Source organism: Pteronotus mesoamericanus, unplaced genomic scaffold, assembly GCF_021234165.1.
Source record: "Pteronotus mesoamericanus isolate MK-2021 breed Mesoamerican mustached bat unplaced genomic scaffold, CSHL_Meso_final scaffold_85, whole genome shotgun sequence".
NCBI classification, from domain to species: domain Eukaryota; kingdom Metazoa; phylum Chordata; class Mammalia; order Chiroptera; family Mormoopidae; genus Pteronotus; species Pteronotus mesoamericanus.
Genome location: NW_026555329.1, coordinates 25,873,965 through 25,899,334, shown reverse-complemented (window position 1 = coordinate 25,899,334; position 25,370 = coordinate 25,873,965). Strand labels below are relative to the sequence as shown.

At 35.8% G+C, this 25,370-nt stretch overlaps 1 protein-coding gene across 2 annotated transcripts in view; it reads right to left on the bottom strand.

Moving 5' to 3' along the window:
- Positions 1-25,370, bottom strand: part of ELAPOR2 (endosome-lysosome associated apoptosis and autophagy regulator family member 2) — a 182,602-nt gene that overhangs the window by 59,774 nt on the left and 97,458 nt on the right. For both annotated transcript variants that reach the window (XM_054564617.1, XM_054564616.1), the window contains exons 3-8: positions 18,927-19,122; positions 15,985-16,132; positions 13,091-13,177; positions 11,119-11,224; positions 9,978-10,130; positions 9,292-9,380 (exon numbers count right to left, since the gene is read on the bottom strand). In XM_054564617.1, coding sequence (XP_054420592.1) covers positions 9,292-9,380; positions 9,978-10,130; positions 11,119-11,224; positions 13,091-13,177; positions 15,985-16,132; positions 18,927-19,122 — 779 coding nt within the window. The remainder of the gene's footprint in view (positions 1-9,291; positions 9,381-9,977; positions 10,131-11,118; positions 11,225-13,090; positions 13,178-15,984; positions 16,133-18,926; positions 19,123-25,370) is intronic.

The following is a 25,370-nucleotide window of genomic DNA, read 5'->3' as shown; positions in this document are numbered from 1 at the left end:
AATTCTCTATTGAAATTTTCAGCTTACAGAAAATCATATACAGTAAGCCCTTTAGGCCACTCAATTTTATTTTCTTATGGAAGAGTAAAGTATCTTTATTTGAAAAAAGATGCTTAAGAAAATGGTTTAAAAGTTATGTCTCAACAGAATTATAATTTTTTTTTATTTTGCAACTCTCTCTTTCTGCATTTACTTTATGACCTATGTCATGAAACAGTCCAACCATCAATTTCACCCATCTGCCTCTCTCTTAACATCTGTAAAATTATCGCCGCTCCTGATAGAGCTTTCTAAAGAGCTGGAAAAATAAGTTAGCTCTTATGTCCATAAGGGATTCTCCCCTGAAAAAAAGCAATATAAAATTCAGGGAATCTAAGCAAAAAAAATCACTATATTTGGGGGATCATCTTTTAAATTCTGGCTTAAGTGCAGAAAACAACTTTTCAGTAGTCTCTAATTCACAAATGTGTTGATTTATGTTAACATGAATTAAAATTGCATTGTATTGTGTGAGTCACTGCAGTGCTGGGAATAGCTGGGTCTCCCATGAGAGGGGGCATAGTTCTGAGGCTGCACACCAAGGACTGACCTTGGGAGCTCATGGTGTAATCTCCCCTCGCCCCACTTTGGAAGGTCAGTATTACATTATCCTCAAGTTTTTGAATGAGGAAACTCCACAAGATCTGTTAAACAACTTGCCCAAAAGTCATACACTGCTAGTAAGTGGAAGAGTAAGATAAGTCCAGGAGAATGAGTTGGGTAAGGATAAAAATATTAAAATATTGCAAATATATTTTTGAGAGGTCAGCTAACCACATGATTTTCAATCCAAGCACAGTAAATGTTTAAAAATTAGAAAATGTGCACCACCTTTAAACATTCAAACATTTAGAAGTCAAATTTCAGGTTCTCTGTAATAAAAGTTTTGTTTACAAAGCCCTGCTTCACACAGCCGACTGATTTTGTGCCTTTCTTTCTAACGGGGACAGATGCTTTCAAGTCTGGCCAACTGGGAAAAGCTAATAAGTAATATTAATGATATGTAGCACCAGATGGCTCACAGTGCAGGTGAAATACCAACAATCAATTCATTCTTTGGCAAGTTGAGATAAAATTATAAAATGTTTTATGAAATCAAAACCTTAATAGAGCAAAACTTACCAGATTGCTATTAAAATTGCAGAAGAACTAGTGTCCAAGTATATTTCTATTAAGCATGAATAAAATACATTTTATTGATACATATGATACTCATGGAGTTCTCGATTGGAAGCTGGTTCTTGTATTGAAATAAAATTCAAGACTGGGAGGACAAAAATTTAGACAAATTTTGAGACTGAATTTGTCTATGGTTGCCTGCTTTCCGCCTTCCAATGTCCCTGCACAAATGCACCAAGGCTTTGTGGACTGGCTGAATTCATCGCAGACTAATTACACATGCTTTACAAGGGTCCACGAAACTGTCACTCCAAGCTGATGGCTATGAGCTTCATGATGTTCCAGCTCAGATGTTCCCAACCAGTCTATTGCTTGCCTCTGCTCTCCAAGCCTTGATCCTGTCTAGTTGCAACCCACTGGGAACTCATCATTTGTCTCTCTTGCAGTTTCATATGCCATTGAGTGAAGTTTTTCTTGTTCCTGGCTTCAAAGCTATGCTCAACATCCACATGTGCTCTGACCACATCCTCAACCCACCCATCTATACATTGGCACTTACTGGGATTCCTTTTTAATGAAGCCTTTCCTATTATCTCTTTTCCCTTGTGGTTCCCTACTTGCCTACTTTCTAAATATGTAAAAGCCTGAGTTCTCTTCTTCCTTTAGGTAGAAGACACCATGGGGATTTGACATTGTACTGGAAATTCTAGCCAGGATTTTAGGCAAGAAAATGTACCAAAATTAGATTGGGGTGAACATGCTAAAAACACTGAGTTGACATTCAAAATGGATATATTATATGGTATCAGAATTAGATATCAACAAAACTGTTTTTATAAAAGATTTTAAAGAAGACTATCATAAAATTTTTATTTTAAACAAATTCAGAAAACCCTAGTTACTGAGAAAGGTCATGTTGGTTTCCCATCATCCTAATTAAGAAATAAGGATATTTAGCTTGCTAAAATCATATAGGAAGAAAGGCTGATCTAAAACCCATATCCTTTATTACTCTATTTTTTAATGTCTCCTATATCTTACTCCTGTAATAAAACTCAGAAGTACTATGTTATAGACCTTGAACATTTGGAATACTTTATAATATTAAAGTTTACTAAAGATCAAAGAAAAGCGCTAGAGAATCTGGTGACAAAACACTAGCAAACCCTCTACGATCCATCTATTTCCTAGACTTCAAGATGAAGATGTTGCGGGTCAAATGTCTCCTCTCAAGAAGGCTTCCTTCTAAAACATCCCTCCCTACCAGGCACTCTTCTAGTTTTGGGAAGAAACTTCATATTTGACAAAATGTGCCATTTCAGAACTGAGCAGCTCTGCTGTGAGAAAATCATTACATACAACTGGAATTTATCTTTTCTAAGTACACCTGATTAGCCCAAATTTTTTCTTATTTAATAACACAGAAAAATCTATTTATTCTTTCTTAAGACTTCCCTTCAAATGATTAAATTTACTACTTAGGAAATTCTTAGTAAGTCTCTACTATGTGTAGGAAAAAAAGCATTGTAGAAAACTTTAATATCAATAAGACAAATTGGTGCTCTGGAAGAGATTAAAGTATAACCCTAAGAAGACAGGTTCACAAACTGCTATAAAATAAAGAAGAAAAGTACATGAAGAGGGTACATGGGCATCAGATTTGGAGAAAGATTTGGGGTAGAATTCCACCCTTAAAACTTACTAGCTATGACCTTAGGGAAATTAATTAACTTCATTAAGCCTCAATTTCCTTGTCTGCAAACTAGATAAAATAATGTCTAAATTGTACAGCTGATTTAAAAAAAAAAAAAGAATTAGAGGCAATGTTTGAAGACACACACACACACACACACACACACACACTGAATGAGCATGTGCACAAATGTTAGCTGCTTATGCTATTAATAGTCGCACTACTATTATTAGAATTATTGCCATTTCATCATTATCATTACCAAGAAAAACATGAACTGTCTTGAGTACTCAGAGAAAAGAGATTAAATTTCTTTGGAACAAGTAGGAAACATTAAAAGATGATGATCATGATCCCTTCATACTATGGTATATTTTCTCCAACCTCAAAAACTATTCCTAGCACTTTCCATTATACTTCATATAAAATAGTTTAAAATCCTGACCTCTCTTCTCTAGGTTCTTCCTGTTTTGTCAAAATTTTCTCAAGACTTATGCCAAGGACAGAACGCAACATTCTAAATGTGTTCATCATTTACTCTCTTACTAATTTTCTCATTCATTAGTTCATTCAAAAGACGTTTTGTATGCTAGGTGCTCTAGCAGGCTTAGATATTCTTTTTTAAATGATTAAAAACAGCTTCTGTCTACAGGAAGCTGAGAGGCTAGAGAAGGAAACAGACATCTTCACAACTATTTACAATAAACTGATATGATACCAAAATATTAGCAAGCCTTATATGACTACCATGTAATTATCAAGAGAGATTATGTACAAAATGCTGTGGAATTCCCAGTATATCAAGACAACCTCACCAGACCCACATACGTTATTTAAGAGTACATGCATTATAATCCCTTTCAAAATACCAATGGCATTTTTCATAGAACAGAATAATCCAAAAATTTATATGGAATCACAAAGGACTCCAAAGAGCCACAGCAATTTTAAGAAAGAAGAACAAAGTTGCAGATATCATGCTACCTAATATCAAAATATGCTACCTGGCTATAAATTGAAACAGCACGGTGCTGGTATTAAAACAGACACATAAATCAATAGGACAGAACTAAGGGCCCAGAAATAAACCCACACCTATATGGTCAAGTAATATTTGACAAAGGAGGAAAGTACATACAATGGGGTAAAGACAGTTTATTCAATAAATGGTGTTGGGAAAATTGTATCAAAACATGCAAAAAATGAAATTAAAACACATTTTCACACCATGTATAAGGATAAGCTCAAAATGGATTAATGACTTAAATGTAAGACTCAAAACATAAAACTCCTGGTCAAAACATAAGCAGTAAAACCTCTGACATTTCTCTGAGCAATATTTTTTTCTGTTATATCTCCTCAGGCAAGGGAAACAAAAGAAAAAATAAACTAATGGGACTAGATCAAACTACAAAGTTTTCACACAGCAAAAACCAACAAAACCAAAAGACAACCTACTGAATAGGAGAACATATTCACCAATGATACATCTGATACGGGGTTAATATCCAAAATTTATAAAGAACTAATACAACTCAACACCAAACAAACAAACAAAAAACCCCAATAATCCAATTAAAAAGCGGGCAAAGGACCTGATTAGACACTTCTCCAAAGAGGACACATAGACGGCTCATACAAATATGAAAAGATGCTTAAAGTCACTAATCATCAGAGAAATGCACATTAAAGCTACATGAGATATCACCTCACACCTGTCAGAAAGATGCTTAAAGTCACTAATCATCAGAGAAATGCACATTAAAGCTACATGAGATAATCATCTCACACCTCACAGACCATCGATAAATCAACAAACGAGTGTTGGTGAGCATGTGAGGAAGAGGGTACCCTCATGCACTGTTGGTGGGGTGCAGGTTGGTACAGCCACTGTGACGAACAATGTGGATGGTCTTAGAAAATTAAAGATAGAACTACCTTAAAATAAAATTTTAAATTAATTTTTTTAAAGGAGTACATGCATTCTGTGAACCTGCACAGAATCCTTCTCTTTTTACTGTGGTAACAGAAACCACCGTCTACTTCTCTTAAGAGACTGACATGTGTGACGTGAAAGAAACTGGGAGTTACATGGTCTGGCCTCCCCAGCCACAAGGGTAGCAGCGGGACTAGGCTGTCCAACAAGATTAGACCGCACTCCTGGACTGAACGGTTGATCTGCAAGGGGCCTGTGGTTCAAGCAGGGCCAATCAGAGTCTTTTCTGAAAGTTTGGCCCGTGCTCCTATAATCAAAAGCTGTGAGGAGGACAGTGGCTTTCCACGGATGGAGCCTGCCTGCTAAGGGAATCAAAGGAGCAGGAATGTCAGCGAGAAGTGCAAGAGAAAGTCTTGATAAAATCATTCACTCTACATTGACTTCCCAGTCTCATGAGTCAGGAGACTCCAGCCGCCCCCTCCCCGCACCCCACCCCCGGAAAGTATTTTTAAAATTCATTAACAGGATTTTATAATTATCCCCAAGTGTGGAAACAAATCTGACACCTTGTGCTGCCATCATTACAAGGAAGCGTGCATCCCAACCCACAATCAGTGGCACAAAAAAACACCATATTTTTCCCCGGGATGAAACAGACCAAAAAAATTACTGCGTTTAGTTCTAGTATCCAAAATCAATAAAACTCTAAGGCTTTTCTCTAAGTTGCTGACTCCCTAACAAAAACAACCTTATCCCCCTGACTTTTACAAGCTGCTATGAGACTACTTCTGTGGGTATGAGAGACAAGTGAGAGGCCTGCTTTTCAACAATGAACAGCTTAATTAAAAACCAAGTATCCTTTGTGTTCTTGGGAGGTTTGTTCCCTTTAAGTACTTGTTGCATTTTTTATTTGGTGAGCCGGGTCTTTTCAAGCTTGGATTCTCTTGGAAATCTTTTCGTCAAGTGATATTTTCTCTTTTCTAAATGCTTTTATATCTGAAACTTTAACACAATAAATTTTAATTTTTCTAATCTAACTTCATTGTTCAAGCACACAGGTGTCTTTCTCAACCCTAATTCTGTCATTTTCCCCCACTTTACTGGTTTACAATTTGATATACTTACTTGTCCCTAATGTCTTTATGCAAGTTAAGAATTTTTAAATGAAATGTTGAAAGTCATCTAAACTCATATTCTTCTTGGTGTGAGTTAGAATATGTATGAAACCTTCATTAAATTTATATTCCTATGACAAATATACGATATCAACTGTACTCCTAGTTAATACCAACTACATTCTTAGTTTGTGGCCATTTATTAAACATTTTACCTATAGTTCTTCAGTTAGCCATATATCCACTTAGCCATATCATTTAGTCTACAATTCTCTATGTTATCCATAGGAACATCATGAGAAGCTCTATCAAATATCCTCCTAACATTAAAGATGCCTTCTCTTCATGAATACATGCCCGTTATCCCTGGTTACCATTCTTTTGAACTCAAATCTCAAGCACTGAATCTGTGAGGGTGCTTTTAATGTATGTAAAAAGAGGGGCCTAAGCAATCTTTGAAAACAAAGCACACAGAAAGAGTTAACTCACTACTCTGAAACCATACCAATTTGGGCACTAGCCTGTGTCATAAGTTGCATTTAATGCAGCTTCCTGCCCTCAGCCCCACATTCCAGTCACACCCCTATCTCTGTAGTTCTTCCGACGCCCCATTCTCCCTCCCACGTCAAGTCTTCACCACCCCTCTCCCTCTTCCAGAAATGCTTTCCCAGCCTCTTCCCTAGGTTTTATACAGAGTTCGGACGCCTCTCCAGACTAGGTCAGATCCACGTAAAGCTCAGATTTATCTGCGAGAGTACTAATCACAGTTGGAAATAATAATTCTTTTTTTTATTGACTCTCTTTCCCTGTAAAGTCTAAACCAATGGTACTCAAATTGTTGAGCCGCTAGACCAGCAGAGTCAGAATCACTTTGAAACTTCTTAGAAATGTAAATTCCCAGACCTAGCCCTAGATCTCCTGCAACAGGTAATCTGGGACAGAAACCTCCGAGCAAGTCTGATGCACAGTGCAGGTTGACAACCACTGCTGTACAATCCATGCAGACATTTACATTCTACTGGCTATCGTAAACTCTGCCCTCATCACCCAGGACTTTGTATATAACCAGTGCTCAGTAAAATTCACTGGATAAACGAATGAATGAGTAGGCATTGCACATTTTTCATGATGTTAATGAGAGTCTCTTAATCAGGATTAGAATGGTTCCGATTACCAATTAAAATTTTCCTGATAAACGTCCCCTGTAGGCAGGAAGCAATCAAGTAACTAAGCTTCAAAATGAACACAGAAACTTGTAACATTTCTGTCATATAAAGTGTAATGTTCAAAGTCTGTATATCACAATAGCCACTTCCCTAATGATCCTCTCTGAGCAAGAGGAGAATAAGATCGAAGACAGACAGTCATTGAACAACCTGGGAAACACACTAAGCCATCAGCAAATCACCACGGCACTCCAAACAAGAATAAAATACTTTTTAAAAAGGAGAAACCAGAACAAATTAAAATGTTGGAACCAACAAAAACAGAAAACATTCAGATTCACATGTCTAATGCATACTTTCATTCACTGTATGTTATTTAATTGAATTTCCATTGTTTTTGTTTACTACTGAAGCTAGGAACCTTCATCTTGAAGTAAGTTTTAAATTGTTTTTTAAAGAATCACTGAGTTAATTGAGTGCTAGTCCATTGTTTTGCTCTATAACAAAAATATGTTCAGAGTTCACCTGGATCAACAGAAAAACATAGCTTGTGTGTATGTGTGCACAACATGCCTGTGATGCATGCATGTGCACATGTGTGTGTGTGTGTGTGTGCGCGTACTCCACACATTCTACATTTATTATACAGGCTTATTTCCTGTAGGCCCAAGTCAACTAGATTTTGTCACACCATTCACTGATGGGATAAAAATATGACTCAAATATTTTTATTATAGCAAAAACAAGATTAATTTGTATATTAGATTTCATTCATTTAAGCTTCAGTAATGTTGAATTAATAATTATTACACAGAATTTAATTGGCTTTACTAATCAATAAGGCAGGTTTAGCTAAGAAAAGCTTAACTAAAGAAACATTATTCAAAACTACTTCAACCCACCTTTGTGGCTCTCTACATATATTTTCTAAATAAAAATAGCTCTTACTTGGCCATTATGGTAGCACCATCAAGATCTTACTTATTAACTCCTTGTCATTTAAGAGATGTTAGTTTGAATTACTGTTCTTATTAAAAGTAATAGTACTTCTGATTACTGAAGTTTTCCACCAATTTAAACTGGCCTTCTTTCAAATTATTCTGCATTAGTAAGTATTTGCTCTACTGTAAATAGTAGAATGGACTTGGTCTTAAGCATTCAAAATTAAATTCCTTAAAAAAAAATGTAACGACTATAAGGATAAGAAAAATAATCATATAAAAACTATAGATCAGGACCTCAGGATAAAAACTTAAAAAACTAAAGAAACACTGACAACTATGTACATTTTCCAAACTAGGTCAAGAAATTAAATGTCATGATTTCAAAGATGCAAACATACAGAAGGAATGCTCCACCGTAGCTTCTTTAATCTCAGCTTCTCCTACTGAATAGGCTGGTACAGGCTGACACTTTTTAATTAAGAGAATGGCAGGTCAACTGCAGAGCTTAAGTGTCCATTTTTCCTCTGGCTCAATGTCGTTTATATGGTAATTACTTTGCATCTTCTAAAGGCAATTACACAGTAATCTGCCATAACTAAATCAGCCAATGGCTGCATGGCTTTTTAATTGACAAAACCTACTGAATAATCAAATAATTAAAGAGAAGTTACAGGATATAACAGGTCCCCAAATAAAGTCATTACGTTTGGCATCCTTTATTGTTTCATTATAACACTGATGACGTGCTACGGGTGCTTAACCTTTGGTAAAATTGATTTTGTTATACACCCGTTCATGTGAAGTCTCAAAACCTATCAACAATGTGAAGACTTACTGTATGGTCACAGGACGCATTTTAAGGCTGTGCTTCTCCTGATATTATTATTATTTTTAAAAACATATAACTGTTAAAAATGGCAGTAATTTACTGAGCACAAAATATGTACCAGGCACTGAATAGGAACCTTACATTGAATATCTGGCAGTCTCATAGCAGCCTCATGAAATAAGTATAGATATTATCCCTATTTTAAAAGTGGAAAAAACTGAGACTTAGAGACAGCAAATAACTTGCCCATAGCACTAATCAGTAGATTGGAGAATCAAAGCCAGGAAGGCAGGCTTCAGAATATAAATTATTAAGTTTCCTCTGCACTACTTTACATACATGTGTTACAAATCAGCTTATTTCACTCTCTCATCAGCAAATTAGAGTCTACTCAAAGTGGGAAGAGGGCTGAATAAATATGAAATGGAATCCACTGAACACTGCCAGTACCTTTCCATCTTCATCACATGGAGTGTGAATCTGAAAATAGTCTTTTGTGGTACAGGGAGGGCGCTCTGTACACTCACTGGATCCTTCCTCTGCAACAGAAAAATGCATTTCGGAAAGGAGTCAATTTCTTTGTGACTCTAAGAAAGGGCAAAAACCAAACAAACAAACAAAAAAGACAAAAAGTAAAAATAACTTTACCAGAGGAATTTAGGTAGAACTAGCACGGCCTAAAGAAAGTAAAGGCTTACATTCCTATTTTCACTAGATCAGTAAGTGTCTCCATGAGACGCATGGGGCAGATCACAGTTTTCCCAAGAAGACATGAGATTTATTCTATTATCATTAAAATTGTAAACTTGGAATAAATTAAAAGTTTCTAAATATATCTCTCTGCCCACAAATCATCTAAAAGTACAACATGAATTCAGATTAGTGTAAACACATCCAAAACAGTCACTTGTGGGGTATGGAATAGAAAAAACTACAGACAAAAGGAAAAGTCATGCAGAAAAGGATAAAAGAAGTCATTTATATCCATCTGATACTGACTCATTTCAGCGCTTTCGTGTCTGGCTCATTGTTCCTGTCCCACTTATGTGTGACTTCCAGCTTATGGCTATACATTGACAAATGTAATTTTAAAAAGAAAAGAACAAGGGGTATAAACTGGCAAAGACTAGGCCTACCTGAAAATTGGGAGTCCTCTGCACACTTTATGCACTCTTTGGCTCCTTTCTCAGAGTAGGTGTTCCTGGGACACACTTGGCAGTTGAACGACCCTGGTTTGTTGCTGAAGGTGCCTGGCTTGCATGGAAAGCACTCGGATGTGTACGCCACTCCTGCGGGGTAATGACAAACACGCAATGGGAACAGGGACTCAACAAACAAGCTTCTTCCAGAAGTGAGAGAGAGTTACTGAGAGTAAGCTCTATCCAAAGCCTTTATCTCATTACACCAAGAAAGTGTTTGCTGCCATCAAGGAACTGGGGTAGATACTAAATAAAACACACAGGGGAAAGCAAACACTTAAACAAGAGATTGACATTTATTAGAGGTAAACGCATAAACTCAGTTGTCAAAAGACAACTCCATGAAGTTACAAGTAGAATCAAGGTCCCCTCCATTTCTATAAGCTACCATTTTCTCTGATCTCTGTGGTTACCTGTTTACCTTCTGCCCATTAAGCCACAGGAAAGACTTAAAAGACCCTTAGAAGGGCATGACTTTTCTTCTGGTTTGTAATTCCAGACTTTGCCAGCAGATGTCGCTATACCTAATTATCAATAGCATCACAGGAGCAAGTACACTTTTAAAATATTAAAACACAAGTCAAAATTTAATAAAGGAGAATCACTACTTTAATTAGAAGTAGTCCTGAGAATGAACCATTCCAGGGTTTACTAGCTACCCTCCTGGGCCACGAAGGTCTAGCTGGTTCAAAAGAAGCACAAGAGATTTAGGACAGGCCACAATGTTTATTTTACTGTTATTTTTATGGGTACAGCAGTGACCTGAGTAAGCTCAGTGACTAGCACAAATGAATAATAGGCTCCTATTAACAAAGATGTTTTTATTTTATTTAAAGACACCTAAAATTGTCATAGTGTTTACTTTTTCACCAATATTAAATAATTCAGTTTAAGGGTACAAAACAAAAACCAGTCAACTTGCCAGGAATAAAACCAGGACCTCTAAACCTACATGATACCTAACATATTAATTCCTGTCCCATAAACCCTTGAGCCAGCCAAACCAAAAATTCAGTCAATATTTTAACTACATATAAGATGTAATAGCTGTCTACTGAAACAGATTGCTGTGAAATACCTTCAATTGTGATATTTTTTACCAAAACTGGCTTGACTGCCTTAGAACCCATAAGGATGCCTGTAGTTCTCCAGTATAGAATGTTTGTACCAGATTTTAGCATTACCTGTAAAGAAAAACACAAGACACTCAGATCAGATAAGCCATGCTATATCCAACCATAGCTGAAAGCTAATCTCTTACACATTTTTTTGCATTATAATAAAAGACCATTAATTTGGAACCCATAAATATAAGTCTCGTTAATTAAATATAAATATTGTTAATTCATCTCTAAGCTCTGCTGAAGTTCAAATTATCTTTTAAAAAAAAGAACTTTTACCAATCCAAGAAATATAGTAATAAAGAAGGAAAAGAATTTCTGAAGTCTAACGAAAAAGATAAAATGATTTTCAAAACATCTGCAGGAAGCCTTGGCTTATATTTAAAAGGGACTCATTTTAGTAAGTGAAAAGCACTCAGCCCAATTATATATTTATTGGATGCCACTATTCATAAGTAAATTTCAGCTCTGAGAACAAAAAGATGACAGAATGTGCTTGCTTCTTTCTGAATTTATTTAATAAACAATACTGCAACAGCAACAAGAGAAAATAGAATTATTTTTATAGAATAAGCTGATTTAACTCTATGACTTTAGAACTTAAATGATACTATGTCTTATATCTGCTTTCTTTGCCAGCAGAACATTTTTCTACTTATAAATCAAACTACTTTTCTGAGAAATTCCATGCTGATTTAGGCAAGCAAACTAATATTAAGGATCCCTTGCTTTCCCATTTGCTACTCTTATTCTTCTGTATAAGCTCTGGCTGGACATATTCAAGCTATATAAACCTAAAACATATCCAACCATTTCACCTTGCCAAAGATTCAGAGAAGTAGTGCATTAAGTACTTCCATCTTGTATGAAGTCTTTATTAAGTGAAGAAAGCATATTTGTTGCCAAGGGCGATTTGTACCTTCAAAGCCCAAGTGACTGAATGCTTAGGCAAATAAATCTAAAGTGCTCCTAATGTCATTTCCAGGCATAAAGATCAAAAATACTCGGAAAGGTACACTTGTGTCAATCACTCCAAGATGGGGCACCTGCTACAACACAAAGTCAAGGGTGGATGTTCACTTATTGGCACAGAGCTCAGTATATATTGCGGGGCCCCACACAGGCCCTTCCCATACATCATATCATTTAACCCTGCAAGAGTGGTCCTATTTCTTACATGGGGCGGGGGGCGGAAAACAGATTCAAAGAGATTAACCAATTGCCTAAAGAAACACAGCTACTATGAGGCAGAGTTTGATTTTAAATGCATGTCTCACTCCAAAGGGATTGCCTCAAATTATAACAGACAAATGTCTTACCTGATATTTGGCTTCAAGTATTTACAGTTACTGTGTGGAAAATCAGGCAGTTACTTTATTCAATATGAAGGCATTTTTCAAAGGGCATAAAACTGACCAATCAGTGGTAAATAGACAGGAAGAGGTTTAGATTCCAAACATGGATCAATTTTGTGATAATCAGAGCTACCGAACAACAGAGTCAGCACAGTCCCCAACAAGATAAACTTGAAAAATCACTTATTGTGAAGACTGCAGAGAAAGCTAAATGAAAGGAACTCAAGGATCCTTCCAATGCAAAGAGCCATTGATTTTCTCTCATGTGACAGGTATATCTGTAAACTTACATACTTGGAGGTTTTGTATATCCGTTTGATTATCCTTATTTCTTGTTAATGCCCCCTTTGAAAAGGAGGAAAGTTGGAGTATGATGGGACAGAGAAAGGACATAGAGAAAGGTAAGAAAAATTACCTGCAGACTGAGTCCATAAAACTCCTGCTCTAACTGGAAACTGTCGAAGTTAATAAACAGTTGTGAAGCCTTTTTTTCCTTAAAGTAAACTTTTTTAAAAGGTTGGAAAAAGGAAGGAAAAAATGGGGTTGGTGACAGAGAGCACAAAGAGAGACTTACAGAATGAGAGCCCCACTCGCCACTGTCTGTGAGCTTGACCCACTTGTCTGCAGTGGTGTCCATCTCCTGGCACTGATCGTTCTGAATCTGCGGGATAAACACAATGGCTCTTGAATAATGGCTTTAATTCAGTGTGTCACTCAGCACAGGGCACGCTGCAAGAACTTCTTTCAATATATACATTAAACAATATCCATGAGTACTTCTCAACCAGTAAACACATCAAGGCTTCTGAAGCCTAAGTGACAACTGCATATGAGTGGGAGGTTCTAGGTAAATCATTGTCATTATTTTTATAAAAATCCTAGCTCACAGAGAAGTAAGGAGAGGAGTGGAGAAGGGAAAGAAGGAGCAAGCAGCTAATACTGAAAATTCACTTAAAGAGAAAAGGTCATTACAAAAATCTTACCAAATTGTTTTAAAAGCTGGCATTCACCATGCAGGCTGAGTAGTATAAAAATAAAGTTTATTTTTTACAACATTTGGGGCAGTAAAATCTTAAGTGAATAAATAAAGTCTCTTTTGTTTTCAGTTCCCCAGGACTTACTCCAAATGTATAGGTAAATGACTAAAGTCAAAGTCCCAAATTTTTATTTGAGGGTAAATATTAACCATTTGCCATACCAATTCAAATGACTGCAGCTAATACCTTTAGCACCAAACACTCTGTGCTTTCCAGAAAATTCTTCCAAAATGCCTAGGATTTGAGACATTACTTTTCTAGGTCTACAAAGAAGACGGGAACATCAAAAGTTGGGCCATCTTTAGAACACTACACAATAGTCAGGAACAGAATAGGGTTAGAACAGGTTCTCTTCACCTATGCTACTTCCACTCAAATGGCTAACCCTTCTTTTCTAAATCATTTTGCTATTTCATTCATCCTCTTGACCACTTTCCAAACAACATGATTATGGTCTCCATCAGAGAAATTTCCTAAAGACCTACTAACTAGAATGTAGATCCTTTACCATCCAAATATGAAAGAATTTCCACTACGGAAGATATTGGTTTTAATTGAATTTAAATATTTTATTTATATTATAAACTTAATAGCCATTTTAATGTAATGTAAGCGTTAAACCATTTTAAAACAAATACAGACCCAGCACACAATTTTGGTTGTCAGTGTTTGGATAAGATGACAGCATTTTTTCAGCCAAAATCAGACATCATGTGTCATCACGACCTTCTTTCCACAGGCATTCTAGAGACCTGAGTTCTGTTATTCGTTCGAAAGTAATTAGCAATGGAATAACCTTAATCCATTCACTTAGCTTTCTAGGTTTCAGTTTCATCATTTAATAAGGGGAGCAGGGCTGAATGAAAGTCCCACACCATCCTAAAATTAAATACTTTATTGTTTTAAATTATGTAATGTCCAGAAGTACAACCACATCTTTCCATCCTCAGAAATTTCCTTTCCATTAACCCTTAGCAGGATGATCATGAACTCCTGACTCTCTGACTCAGTAAATCACAACCTATGAAGGTGAAATATCAAAAAGAAGGAATAAGAACGTGCTGTGCCTTTTCAGTCTATAACCAGAAGAACAGAGGCATTGTTGAAAGGAAGTAATTGAAACTTCATGCCTCTGGAGTGCCTTCATTGACAACTCTCAAAGCACTTAGCAGATTATGTAAAACGAAGTGTTTATTCAAATAATTATATAGTTACCTTGCTTCTTAACTTTATTTTAGATTCAGTAATATTGCAAAACTGTCCCATAAAATAGGTAATAACTCACTTTGAGAAGTGTTTTGCAAACAAAATGCAGCTTAAGAAGCAAATCTGTTGTAATGTTGCTTAACATCTTAAACTCATCAAAGAATATTAGAGCCAGGAGGGCTCCTTTAAAGGTCTTGTCACACAATCCACTTTACAAAAGTAAATGCTGAGGGCTGAAAAGTTAGCTTAATTGCCCAACAACACACAGCTAGCACTTGCAAAGATGGGACTAGAGCCAGAATCTCCTGACTTCAAATCTAAGGTTCACACTTCCATCAAAAATTTCTCTTCCTCCCAAACTTTTGATTTAGAAATTTCCATTATCAAGAGCAATATGTATTTGATTTAGAATTGCTAGTACACTTCCTCCTGAAATCTGTACTACAGAAACATTTTACAAGACATTTTGCTAGCTATTTGCGCAACACACACTTTTTTTTTAATATGCGAGGTCTATCTGAAAACATTTTCTCAAACATTTGCATCACTGCCACGACAAGTATTTGCTACATTAGTTATAGTTTATATAAAACAGTTAAATAATTTTAAAGATAACAGTCTATTCTGTTAGACTACTATTTTATCCTGTGTTCTGTAATGCTATTTAATCTTTTGCCAGAGACATCAATGGTCCCATCCGTTATTCCTTCCTATTGTACAAAACTGACAGAATCAGAAACATACATCCACTTCTACTTCTGAAATACTACCCATGAGTACACTTAAATAAGTCAAATGTTTGAAACTGCAGAGGGAAAAACAAACCTTTTAAAACAAAACTGAAATCGGTAAAGACATTTTTAACAATTTTTTGTAGCTACAGATTCTACAAAAAATCACAAGAGAACAAAAAATCATAAGAGAACCTTAGAGAAAACATTTGTCACACAAAAAGTCTACACCAAATAGTTATCTAATGATCATAACCAAAAGTTAAACAACTGTTACTCTACAAGGCAAAAGCTCAGAAGTAAAGAAACATTATTTACTAGAAAATAAAATACTATAGAAAAAAGCAAAGTTTTCTTTCAGTTTCAAAAGGTTCAGTTAACACACACACACACACAAACTGAGGAGGCATAAAGTGTCATGGAAACAATGGATTAAGGTAAATTTTACATGAATGTCCCTTAAAAAGTAAATTTCAGAATATAAAAGGCCTTACAAAGAACTCAAAGAAGATGTTGTTGTCGACATACTGGTACTCAAAGAAGACATAACCTGACTTCTTAAGGTGCACAGCATAGATCAGAGATACAGTGCAGTCATCACGATTTGACTCTATGTAATTTCCGCGGGGGACCCAAGAAGAGCTGCAGAAACAAAACCAACAGACATTTTACGTCAGCATTCAAAAACCTCTTCTGTTTACAAGTTATGCAACTCAGATTCAAAAGTTAGTTCCATCCGCAAGGCACAGCAGGGAAGGCCAGAAGCTTTTCTGGAACTCCAAGGCCGACACCAATATGGGAAAAAGATTCATTTCTTTACGGCACATGACTTCCTAAATCTTGGTAAGATCGATTTGCTATGAAACTGCTATTTTTCACCAAAAATTTGATCACTAAAGAGATAATCACTAATTCCACTAGCCTTGGGTAGAATTATTTCTCTCAAAAAGCATCGGAAATTTAATGTATTACCACATACACAGGGTAGTGGGGGGAAAGAGTATCCTTGATAAGAGAGAAGACATAGTTCTAGAAAAAGCCCATTTAAAATGAACCTAAACAGAGAGAGAACAGGATGACAGCTAAGGGGAAGGGGAAGGTAGGTGGCGAAGGGATTGAACAAAAAGAAAAAGGACTCATGGACATGGACAACAGCGTGGTGACTGGGACAGGGGAGAATAAGGGGACTAAATGGTCATGGAAAATTTTAAAAAAGTAATAAACCTAAATAAACTATAGATCACAGTTTCATAGCATATAATGAGGTAAGGTCTGGAATTTTTATCTATAAAACAAGATGAAAAATTAAGAAAATACACTGGTGAACAAAATTTGGGTTGTAAATCTAACCATAAGGTTAGATTACATTAGAATTAACCTAATGAGTTATATGTCAAATATGGGGGGGGCGGGAATTCCAACCAAACTGTATGATAGCACAACTTAACATACTTCTCTTCAGATTTAACTTTTTATCTAGATGATAAAAGTGAGATTTTGGCAGATTCCTTCTTTTTTTTCTACCAGAAAAAAATAAGAATAAAAGACTGAGACTTCTACATCCCAACATGACTAACTGGTACTGGATTTGCCCTTTCTCTCTAACCATCTATTAAACTAAACTAAATACATGAGTCATTTTAGGCATTGACAATAGGAAGTACAGGACTAAAATTCCTGAGAGCAGGGAAACATATGAGATAAAGCCCAGCTTGACCTTGGCTCCATTCCTCAGGACACTTCCCAAACCATGACACCGGGAAGTGGCACCCAAGCAAAGCACAGTGATCTCACTGATCTGAGGAACAGAGATGAATGTTTGGGGCAGCTGGAATTTCTAGGGATGAAAATCAGAGAAAATAGTGGGTCTAGAAATCCGTAGAGTTTCTCTGTTGGTGCTGGGCTTGGGGCTGGAATGAGTGTGCAGACCTAGCAGCTACTGCAAAGCTGAGAAATCAGAGAGATGGCTTTAATGGGATTCACTGGAGCTCAAAACCAGCCAGGGAGGAAAAAGCATGATAACCTGTTGAACAGCCACTTAAACTTTCAGAATTGCCACACCTTAGGAAGGCCACACCCTAGAGCTGGTGTGAGCAAACTTTTTCATAAAGGGTTAGAGGGTAAGTATTTTTGGCATTTAGAAACCTATCTTTTGCAATTCTTAACTCTGCCACTATAGCTCCAAAGCAGCCATAGACAATACATAAATAATTGGGTGTCGCTGTGTTCCAAGGCAACTTGATTTGCAATAACAGAGGGAGGACTCACAGGCCTAGTTTTGCCAACTCCTGCCCAAGAGTTAAGGTTATGACCTAGAAACAAATTCAACACCCTTGAAGTGAAAAAAATAGATATATACTTTCCCTACATCTTAATATTTGCAATGCCCAGGATCAAATAAAATTTAAAAAAGAGGCAAAGAAATGAGAAAATCTGACCCTTAATTGAGAAAAAAAGACATTCCAAAGAAACAGACAAGTAATTAAGACAGCTCTTACAAATATAATCAACAAATATAAAAGATAAACACAATGAATTAATCCTATGTCCAAAAGATATTTTTCAAAAATGAGGCCGAAATAAAGATAAATAAAGATTATAGGTAAACAAAAGCTGATAGAATTTTGGAGCAGCATATCTGTAAAAAGTAATGAAGGAAATTTTACAGGCTGAGAAAAGAACTCTAGTTGAACATCCAAATCTATACAAAACTGAGGGGGTAGAGGGCAGGAGGGAAGGAGCGTATCTCCTAGTATAGCTAAATAAGTTCCAGCACCTCGAGCTCATGGGAAAACGTTTGAGTTCCTTGTCAGAAGGTAGTCAGAGGCCTAAAGTTTAATAATGTGGCTGTGTAAAAGGAAATGTTATATAGCTGACGCAAAAGAATTGAAAGGAGTACAGACCAAAGATAAACATTTTGTTTTGTTATTTTCAAAATAATTCACATTCCTCCATCAGTGTCATAGGCAAAGCTAATAATCTCCTATACAAGGTAGGAATTAAGCAAATGAGCTTTCCATTTCACATATTAAGCCCACTCTCTCTTATAGAAAATAATCAAGTATCTAAATGAAGGCTATGCATTCTTTCTTTCAAAGAAAGAGAAAAATACTTGAAAAATCAGAGAACTGTTTGTAGATATACCACTGGCTTAAGTGTAGTTATACATATATTACTAGAAAATTAACTTGCTTTTATAATAGCTTTATCACATTTTTGCATATGGTATCTATTACGTCCTGAGAACAATTATTTTAACTTCATAAAAATTAAGATACGTTATTTGTAATGACTGTCCAAAAAAACATGATTCTTTGTAAATAGTTTATCTGTAAGTCCAATCAGTACCAAGATTATTCTCAACCTCTTTTTAGAAAAGAGCAACTACACCCTTCAACTGTTCAATCAAGATCCAAAGGTTCCTTTGGGTTCTTACTTGTTACAGCCATCTGGCCTGGTGTCAGAAGGGCCAACCACAGTGTCCATGAATGTTGCAACGTTGGAGAATCCTGCAGGCAGTTCATCCCATTCATCAAATTTGATGCCACTGCCCAAGGAGTAGGTGCCTTCACCACACTTACTGCATACCTGGTTCTTCATCTCTAGATACTCCCCGGAAGCACAGGAGAAAGCTGGAAGGCAGAAGAATGTATAACACCCTAGTCACTCGACTCCATCTATTTCCCCCCCTTTACACTGTCACCAGAATTATTTTTATAAAGCCCTGTTCATGTCACATCCCCATTAAACCTTTCCAAAGTTTCCCTAATCACTACTTGCACTTCACAATCTGGCCCCAACCAGTTTACCAGCCTCATCCCTTGCCCTGCCCTATTCCAAGCATAACGAAAATTCCTATCATTACCAAAATATTTCATCCTCTTTCTTGTTGCTGCGGTCTTCTTTCTCCAGAGATGTTGACCAACCCACCAACTCTATTTGGAAAACTCCCATTCCTAATTCAAAAATGACCCTTTTTATAGCAGACCTCCCTGCTCCAACCAACCAGGCAGCTGGTGTTGCCTCCCTCTGTGCTCCTACAATACTCTTCTCATAATACATACATTAAAGATATATATAAAGAGAGGGAGAGAGAGATATAGACATAGGCATAAATACCACATAGCAGTTGATATGAGGCTTTGAGCTTCCAGAAAACAAGGATCATTTTTGGATTCCTAGTTGTAGCTGCCAAATACTAAGTCCAAATAAAAGGTTGATCCAGTGAATAAGAATTAAACTTTTAGGGGGTACTTCACATGCAGTAGCTAAAAAAATGTCTCCACACTGGAGCCATGAGTCATTTTTTTCAATACTTATACCTCCAACCTCGTCATTTCCAGAACCTACTTCTTATTACTCAAGTCAAGTTTTCTGCTAATTCTGAGAACTGTGCCCAGAAATCATGAGTAATGTGATTAGTAGTTGACAAAATTTCAGAAAAGAAGGTATTGCTGCTGCTAAGTTATGGTTCATTCAACAAATGCAAATCTATGTCCCCTGAGTGCGTGGCTCTGTGCTCAATGTGGTATTACTGACTCAATCATAGCAAAGGGCTTCTAATCCTTTAATCAGGATATTATAGAAACAAGAACAAAATAAAACCTTCAAATTATCCAATGAAGAAAAACAAATCTCCCAGCAGACGGCGAAGCCGCAAAGCCTCACATCTAGGCTGATTCACCTTTTAGAATACATTTGGAAACTTACCAAAAAATAAAAACATGCTAATTTTGAAAAATTAAAAAAAAATAGAGCTAAAATCCACATTCATCTACTTAATCACTAAATAAATATAAGGGTTTTTTTTTTCAGGAAAGCTTAAGATGCTATACAATGAACTCCCAATTCTGAGATCAACATCCCCAAGTTAGTAAAATATCAGAAAATAAGAAAAGGTTAGGCAAAGAATATTGCATGCTGGCTACAAGGTCAAAATAAGGGACCAGATTGTACTACTTTCTAAGTCTGTGACCTTTAGTGAGTTACTTCACCTCTTCAGGCCTCAGTTCTTGCCTCTGAAAAATGAGATAATTATAGTATTATCTCATATAACTATTCTGAGAAAATAAAATATATATAAAGCAGCTAACACAGTGCCTAGCATTTAATACATATTCACCACATGTAACTATTATCATTACCAGTTCTATCAACAGAGAAACATAGTTATGAAATTTTTTTTTATTTACTTTCTATGGTTTATAGGTCTTCTAGTAAACTCATAAATAATATAAACCAAGAACCAATGTTACACTAAATCAAGAGTCTGCAAACTACAGCTCACAAGCCAAATCCAGACAGCTGCCCAAATTTGTAAATAAATTTTTATTGAAACACAATCATAACCATTCATTTACATATTCATTTTACACCATAATGGCAGAGTCAAATAGTTGTGACAGAGACTATATTGCCTGCTAAGCTGAAAATATTTACTTTCTGATAACATAAAGTCATCCTGAAAGACACTTTAGTCTAGTATCCAAAACTGAACTTTTAATAACAAGTAATATTTTATGACAAGTTGTTATAAGGGTCTCTGGAAGCTAAAAAGGAAAAGATTGTGTTATTTCAGTGTTCATTGTCCTGTTGAAATAATTAAAAATATCCCCAACTCTCTCACAGGTGTTTCTTTGTCAAAGACCAGAAGGAAAACTGAGAAAGCTGAAAGTGATGTACTGATCATTTATTACAGAGTCAACTCTTTCTATTCGCAGTAGTTGTATAAAGTTGTTAACACTAAATTAGTGAATACCAAACCACTTCTCCCAGGGAAAACACAGTGTTAGGCTCCTGCAAGCCTCTGGTCAGTATCTTTGTTAACAGATTAATACATAATGTTGTTTTATGTGTGCTTCAGTTTAAAAACACCTTAGTTAATATATTGTTGATTCATTAACATTGAACTTCTGGCCAAGAGCATCACAACTCAAACTTGAATGAGTTTAACACATCTATTCCCTCCACAGGGCACACCCAGCCTTCTTGTACAGAGGATCACCAGCCAGCACTTCTTTACTATTTTAAACAGTAAAATCACCAATTAAAAGCACAAAAATGCAAAAATCATGGTGTTAACTAGACAATGAAAAGGACACTTGTTGACAATACAAGGAACGAAATAGGAAGGCAGAATGTCATCTTGTTCAACCTCAGCTAGTGGTCAGGTGACTCAAATTTTCACTGCTCTGCACATATCTACAAATAACTGTGGAAGTATTATGTGTATTGATTTGGGGGTTACAAACAAAATTTATAAAGTAGGTGAATTTGCAAATGTGGAATCCATGAAGACTGCGGATTCATGTATTTGTAATAGACGTGCAGGAGGAAAATACTATGCCCATTTACCAAATGAGAAAACTGAGGAACAGTACATTTAAATAACCTGTTTAGAAAGGTACAAAATTAACAAGTGGCAAAGCTGATATTTAAAGTTAGCTCTGTCTGATTCTAAAGCTGGTGTCCCAAGAAAATTCAGTTCAAACAATTATTATAATCAATACAAAAGGGCAAGCAAATTCCAAATGAATTCATTATTATACTTCACATCATCCTTCATTTCCTGCCTTGAACTGCTAAACAATTTTCATGTGCATCATAAAGCAATAACCATTCCCAACCCTCAGATTTCTTGTGGAATTTTTCATATATCATACCTAAAATACATAATTGAGAAATACTTTAGCAAGTTACTAACTTCCATAAATGTCAATGCCCTTGACTGTAAAATAATATATATATTTCAAAGTGTTGTTTTGAGAATTCATAGATACTTTACATAAAGCATTTAGCAGTGGACCTGGCATAAAGCGCAGAACAAACATCAGCTCCAATTATGAATAACAGAATTCAGCGGCCTAGGACAATATGAATTCTGCCACTGGATTGATGACTTCACATCTCCTCAGAATAATTATATAGTCAAAGTTAGTCAAACGAGTTTAGGGTCTACAATAAACGGGGAGCTGAAGATTGTAAAGCATTTTTTATTTTATCATTGCTATTCCTTTTTTTTTCCCATCCTGATCCTGGAATTCACCTCTAGAGCCATATGTCAAAGGAAGAGAAGAGCACACATTTTTGTTAAACACGACTCATTCCATGAGATGATGTCAGCACCGCACTGTTAACCTGTTTGGGCACTCACCAACACCAGCCAGCTTTCCCTTTTCTGATATCTTCTACCTAAGCCACACCCACTTTCTACTTCAACATTGCTTTCTTGGTCTTCGGTTTTTAGTTGGATTTTAAAGGTTTTTATAATCTTAGAGACTGTACTCTTTTCATTCACATTTATTTAGAATACAACATAGGACCTTTTCAACAAAAGCGGAATGATGGATAGTTACTATAAATAGGTGTGTGACTGTTGTTAATGTGAGTTGATTACGTTTAATTTGAACAACTCGTCATTTTGAAAATAAATACTATTTTTCTTCAACAACCTTGAAATCCTAGAGAAACTGAATTGAGGATAAGCAAATTCCAAAGTTCTGATATTAGAACAGAAAGACCTTATTTGCGTAAGGTCACACACTACTTAACAGAGTTCTCAGTGTGGGATTTCATAATATTTTACCTAATCTTCCAACCTCTTGAAGTCTAAACTGTAACCAAGAGGTCATGTGCTAAATTCAATGTTCTTTTTCTGGGCTTTATGCCTCTTCTTTTATGACATCTATTACTGCAACTGTGAATTTAGTGAAGGTTGAAATATGCAGTTACAAAGAATCAAATATGGAAAGAAGTCATTTATAATTATCTGTCACCAACTTGCAAATGGCTGGGACGACCCTCTGCTGGAGTTCCATTCTGTGCCTCCATTCATATCCCAGTGAGAATACCACTTCCTCTTCCTCCCTCATAGGACTGCTACAGTCCAACAGGACACTGCGAAACTGCTCAGAAAGTAAAGAGATGAAAATCCAAAGCATTAATAGGATCATATAACTACCCAGCATAATGTACCAAGTAATGGTTATTAAACTAAATCATTTCTATGCTGATTATTACCTATAATTTATGCCTAACTATAAAAACTGTTTTTACTCTTTCACCTCATGCTTTGAAAGGTGACTGCTCTCAATTACATTTATTCATAAATCATCCATTTTCTGTTTAATTAAAAAGTATTACTGAAATTTGTTTTCTAAACTGTAAATAATAACAATAAGTAGTAATAAAAGGATATTCAATTCACTTGTAAAATGAGAAGAGGAATTAGTGACCCTATACAATCTCATTATAGGTAGTTATTGGGGAATCACACAATATTACATTAATTCATTCAAAAAATAGTTCTGGACCACCTAATATTTGCTAGGCAAACAAGGTTATTTTGGTGAATAAGAAACAGTCCCTCCCACCAGAGATCTTCTAGTTAGTCTAGTCTAAAGTTATCTTCCTCAAAATAGGTCAAACTTACATTTCACTAAGTTACCTTCACTGTAAAATATACCTTATCTTTTAACCTGTTATTAGCTAAATAAAACATTACATACGTTTTTGAGAAAACAACAAATTAAATCAATTCCAGAATTAAGACAAGTCATTATGTCTACTTTTTTCCAATTCTTTAGTTTCATTTAAATAAGATAAATAAGATTAAAGCTGTAGGCATTGTTATTATTGAGTACACAAGATTACTCTACAACTATTATTATTATAAACTGCCATTAATAGTCATAAGCAGGAAAAATAATGCACAGTTTTTGGGCATCAAAGCTGACAAATTTTACCTTCATTAATCATTTAGCCAATCAATTAAAACTTTAACTGCCTGCCATAGTTCTTCTCACAGAAAACAAACGAAGGCAGGAAATGGCATCTGAGATACTGAACATTGTACTGAATCTCAGATCTTCTTCCTCCATCAGTGCTAGTAATGAGAACACTTGACCACTATCTTTTTAAGCTCCTATTTGTGAAATTCTTAAAAAAGAAAAAATAGCTTTTATCTCTCCCTTTACAAAAATAAGTGAGGCAGAAAGACTCCAAAACAGCACAGTAAAAGGCTAGTTCTTCTAAAGTTCTTAATCCCATTAAGGCATTTTTTTTCCCTGCTGGCAGAAAAGGATCCTTATTTGCTTTAATTGGGAAGATTGTATTTATCATAAGAGGGTGTTTTTCTGTCAGAATATGCAAGGTAGCAATGCTGGCTGATTATAAGGATACACACACACACACACACACACACACACACTCTCACCCACAACTGTCTAGCATGTCCAATGTAAGGCTGGAAGAGGATAATGGAATGTAACCCTGTCTAAATTCTAGTCATGGCAGACACTGCAATGTTCCTGTGAAGAGCAAATATTCACGAACGTTGAGAAGATACGTTAGTACTCTACTATAATTTCCATATTTCAACAAGTTATTGGATCTGAGGCATGATTTGGTCATAGAATAAATAAATCATAATATATAATAACACTTAAAATTATCAGAATGAACAAAAGGAACTTTTCAGATTATCTGGTACAAATCCTCCCAGTACAGATCCCAAATGTCCTGAGCTGTGTGACCTTGAGCAACTTTTCTACAGTCACTCCAGACAAACTCTCCATCTAATGGACTTCCATGAACCCCCACCCCAGGACTCTCTACCTTATACATAGACTCCTTGTGGTACCATGAAACCAGAAGATTTTATTATGATTAAGCTAAGAAAAAACCACTCTCCTTATTTGAGGTAAAAAAGAATAGCATTTTTAAAAATTCTTAGATATGCTTAAAAAGCATAAGTTATAGCTCCATCCATCCTGCTTAGTCACATGAGGTTACATACAAGCTGCCATGTAAGTTCTGAAGTAGCAAGATAAAATTGTTAGGAACAAATCCTTAAATTTGTTCCCTATCAATAACCATCTTT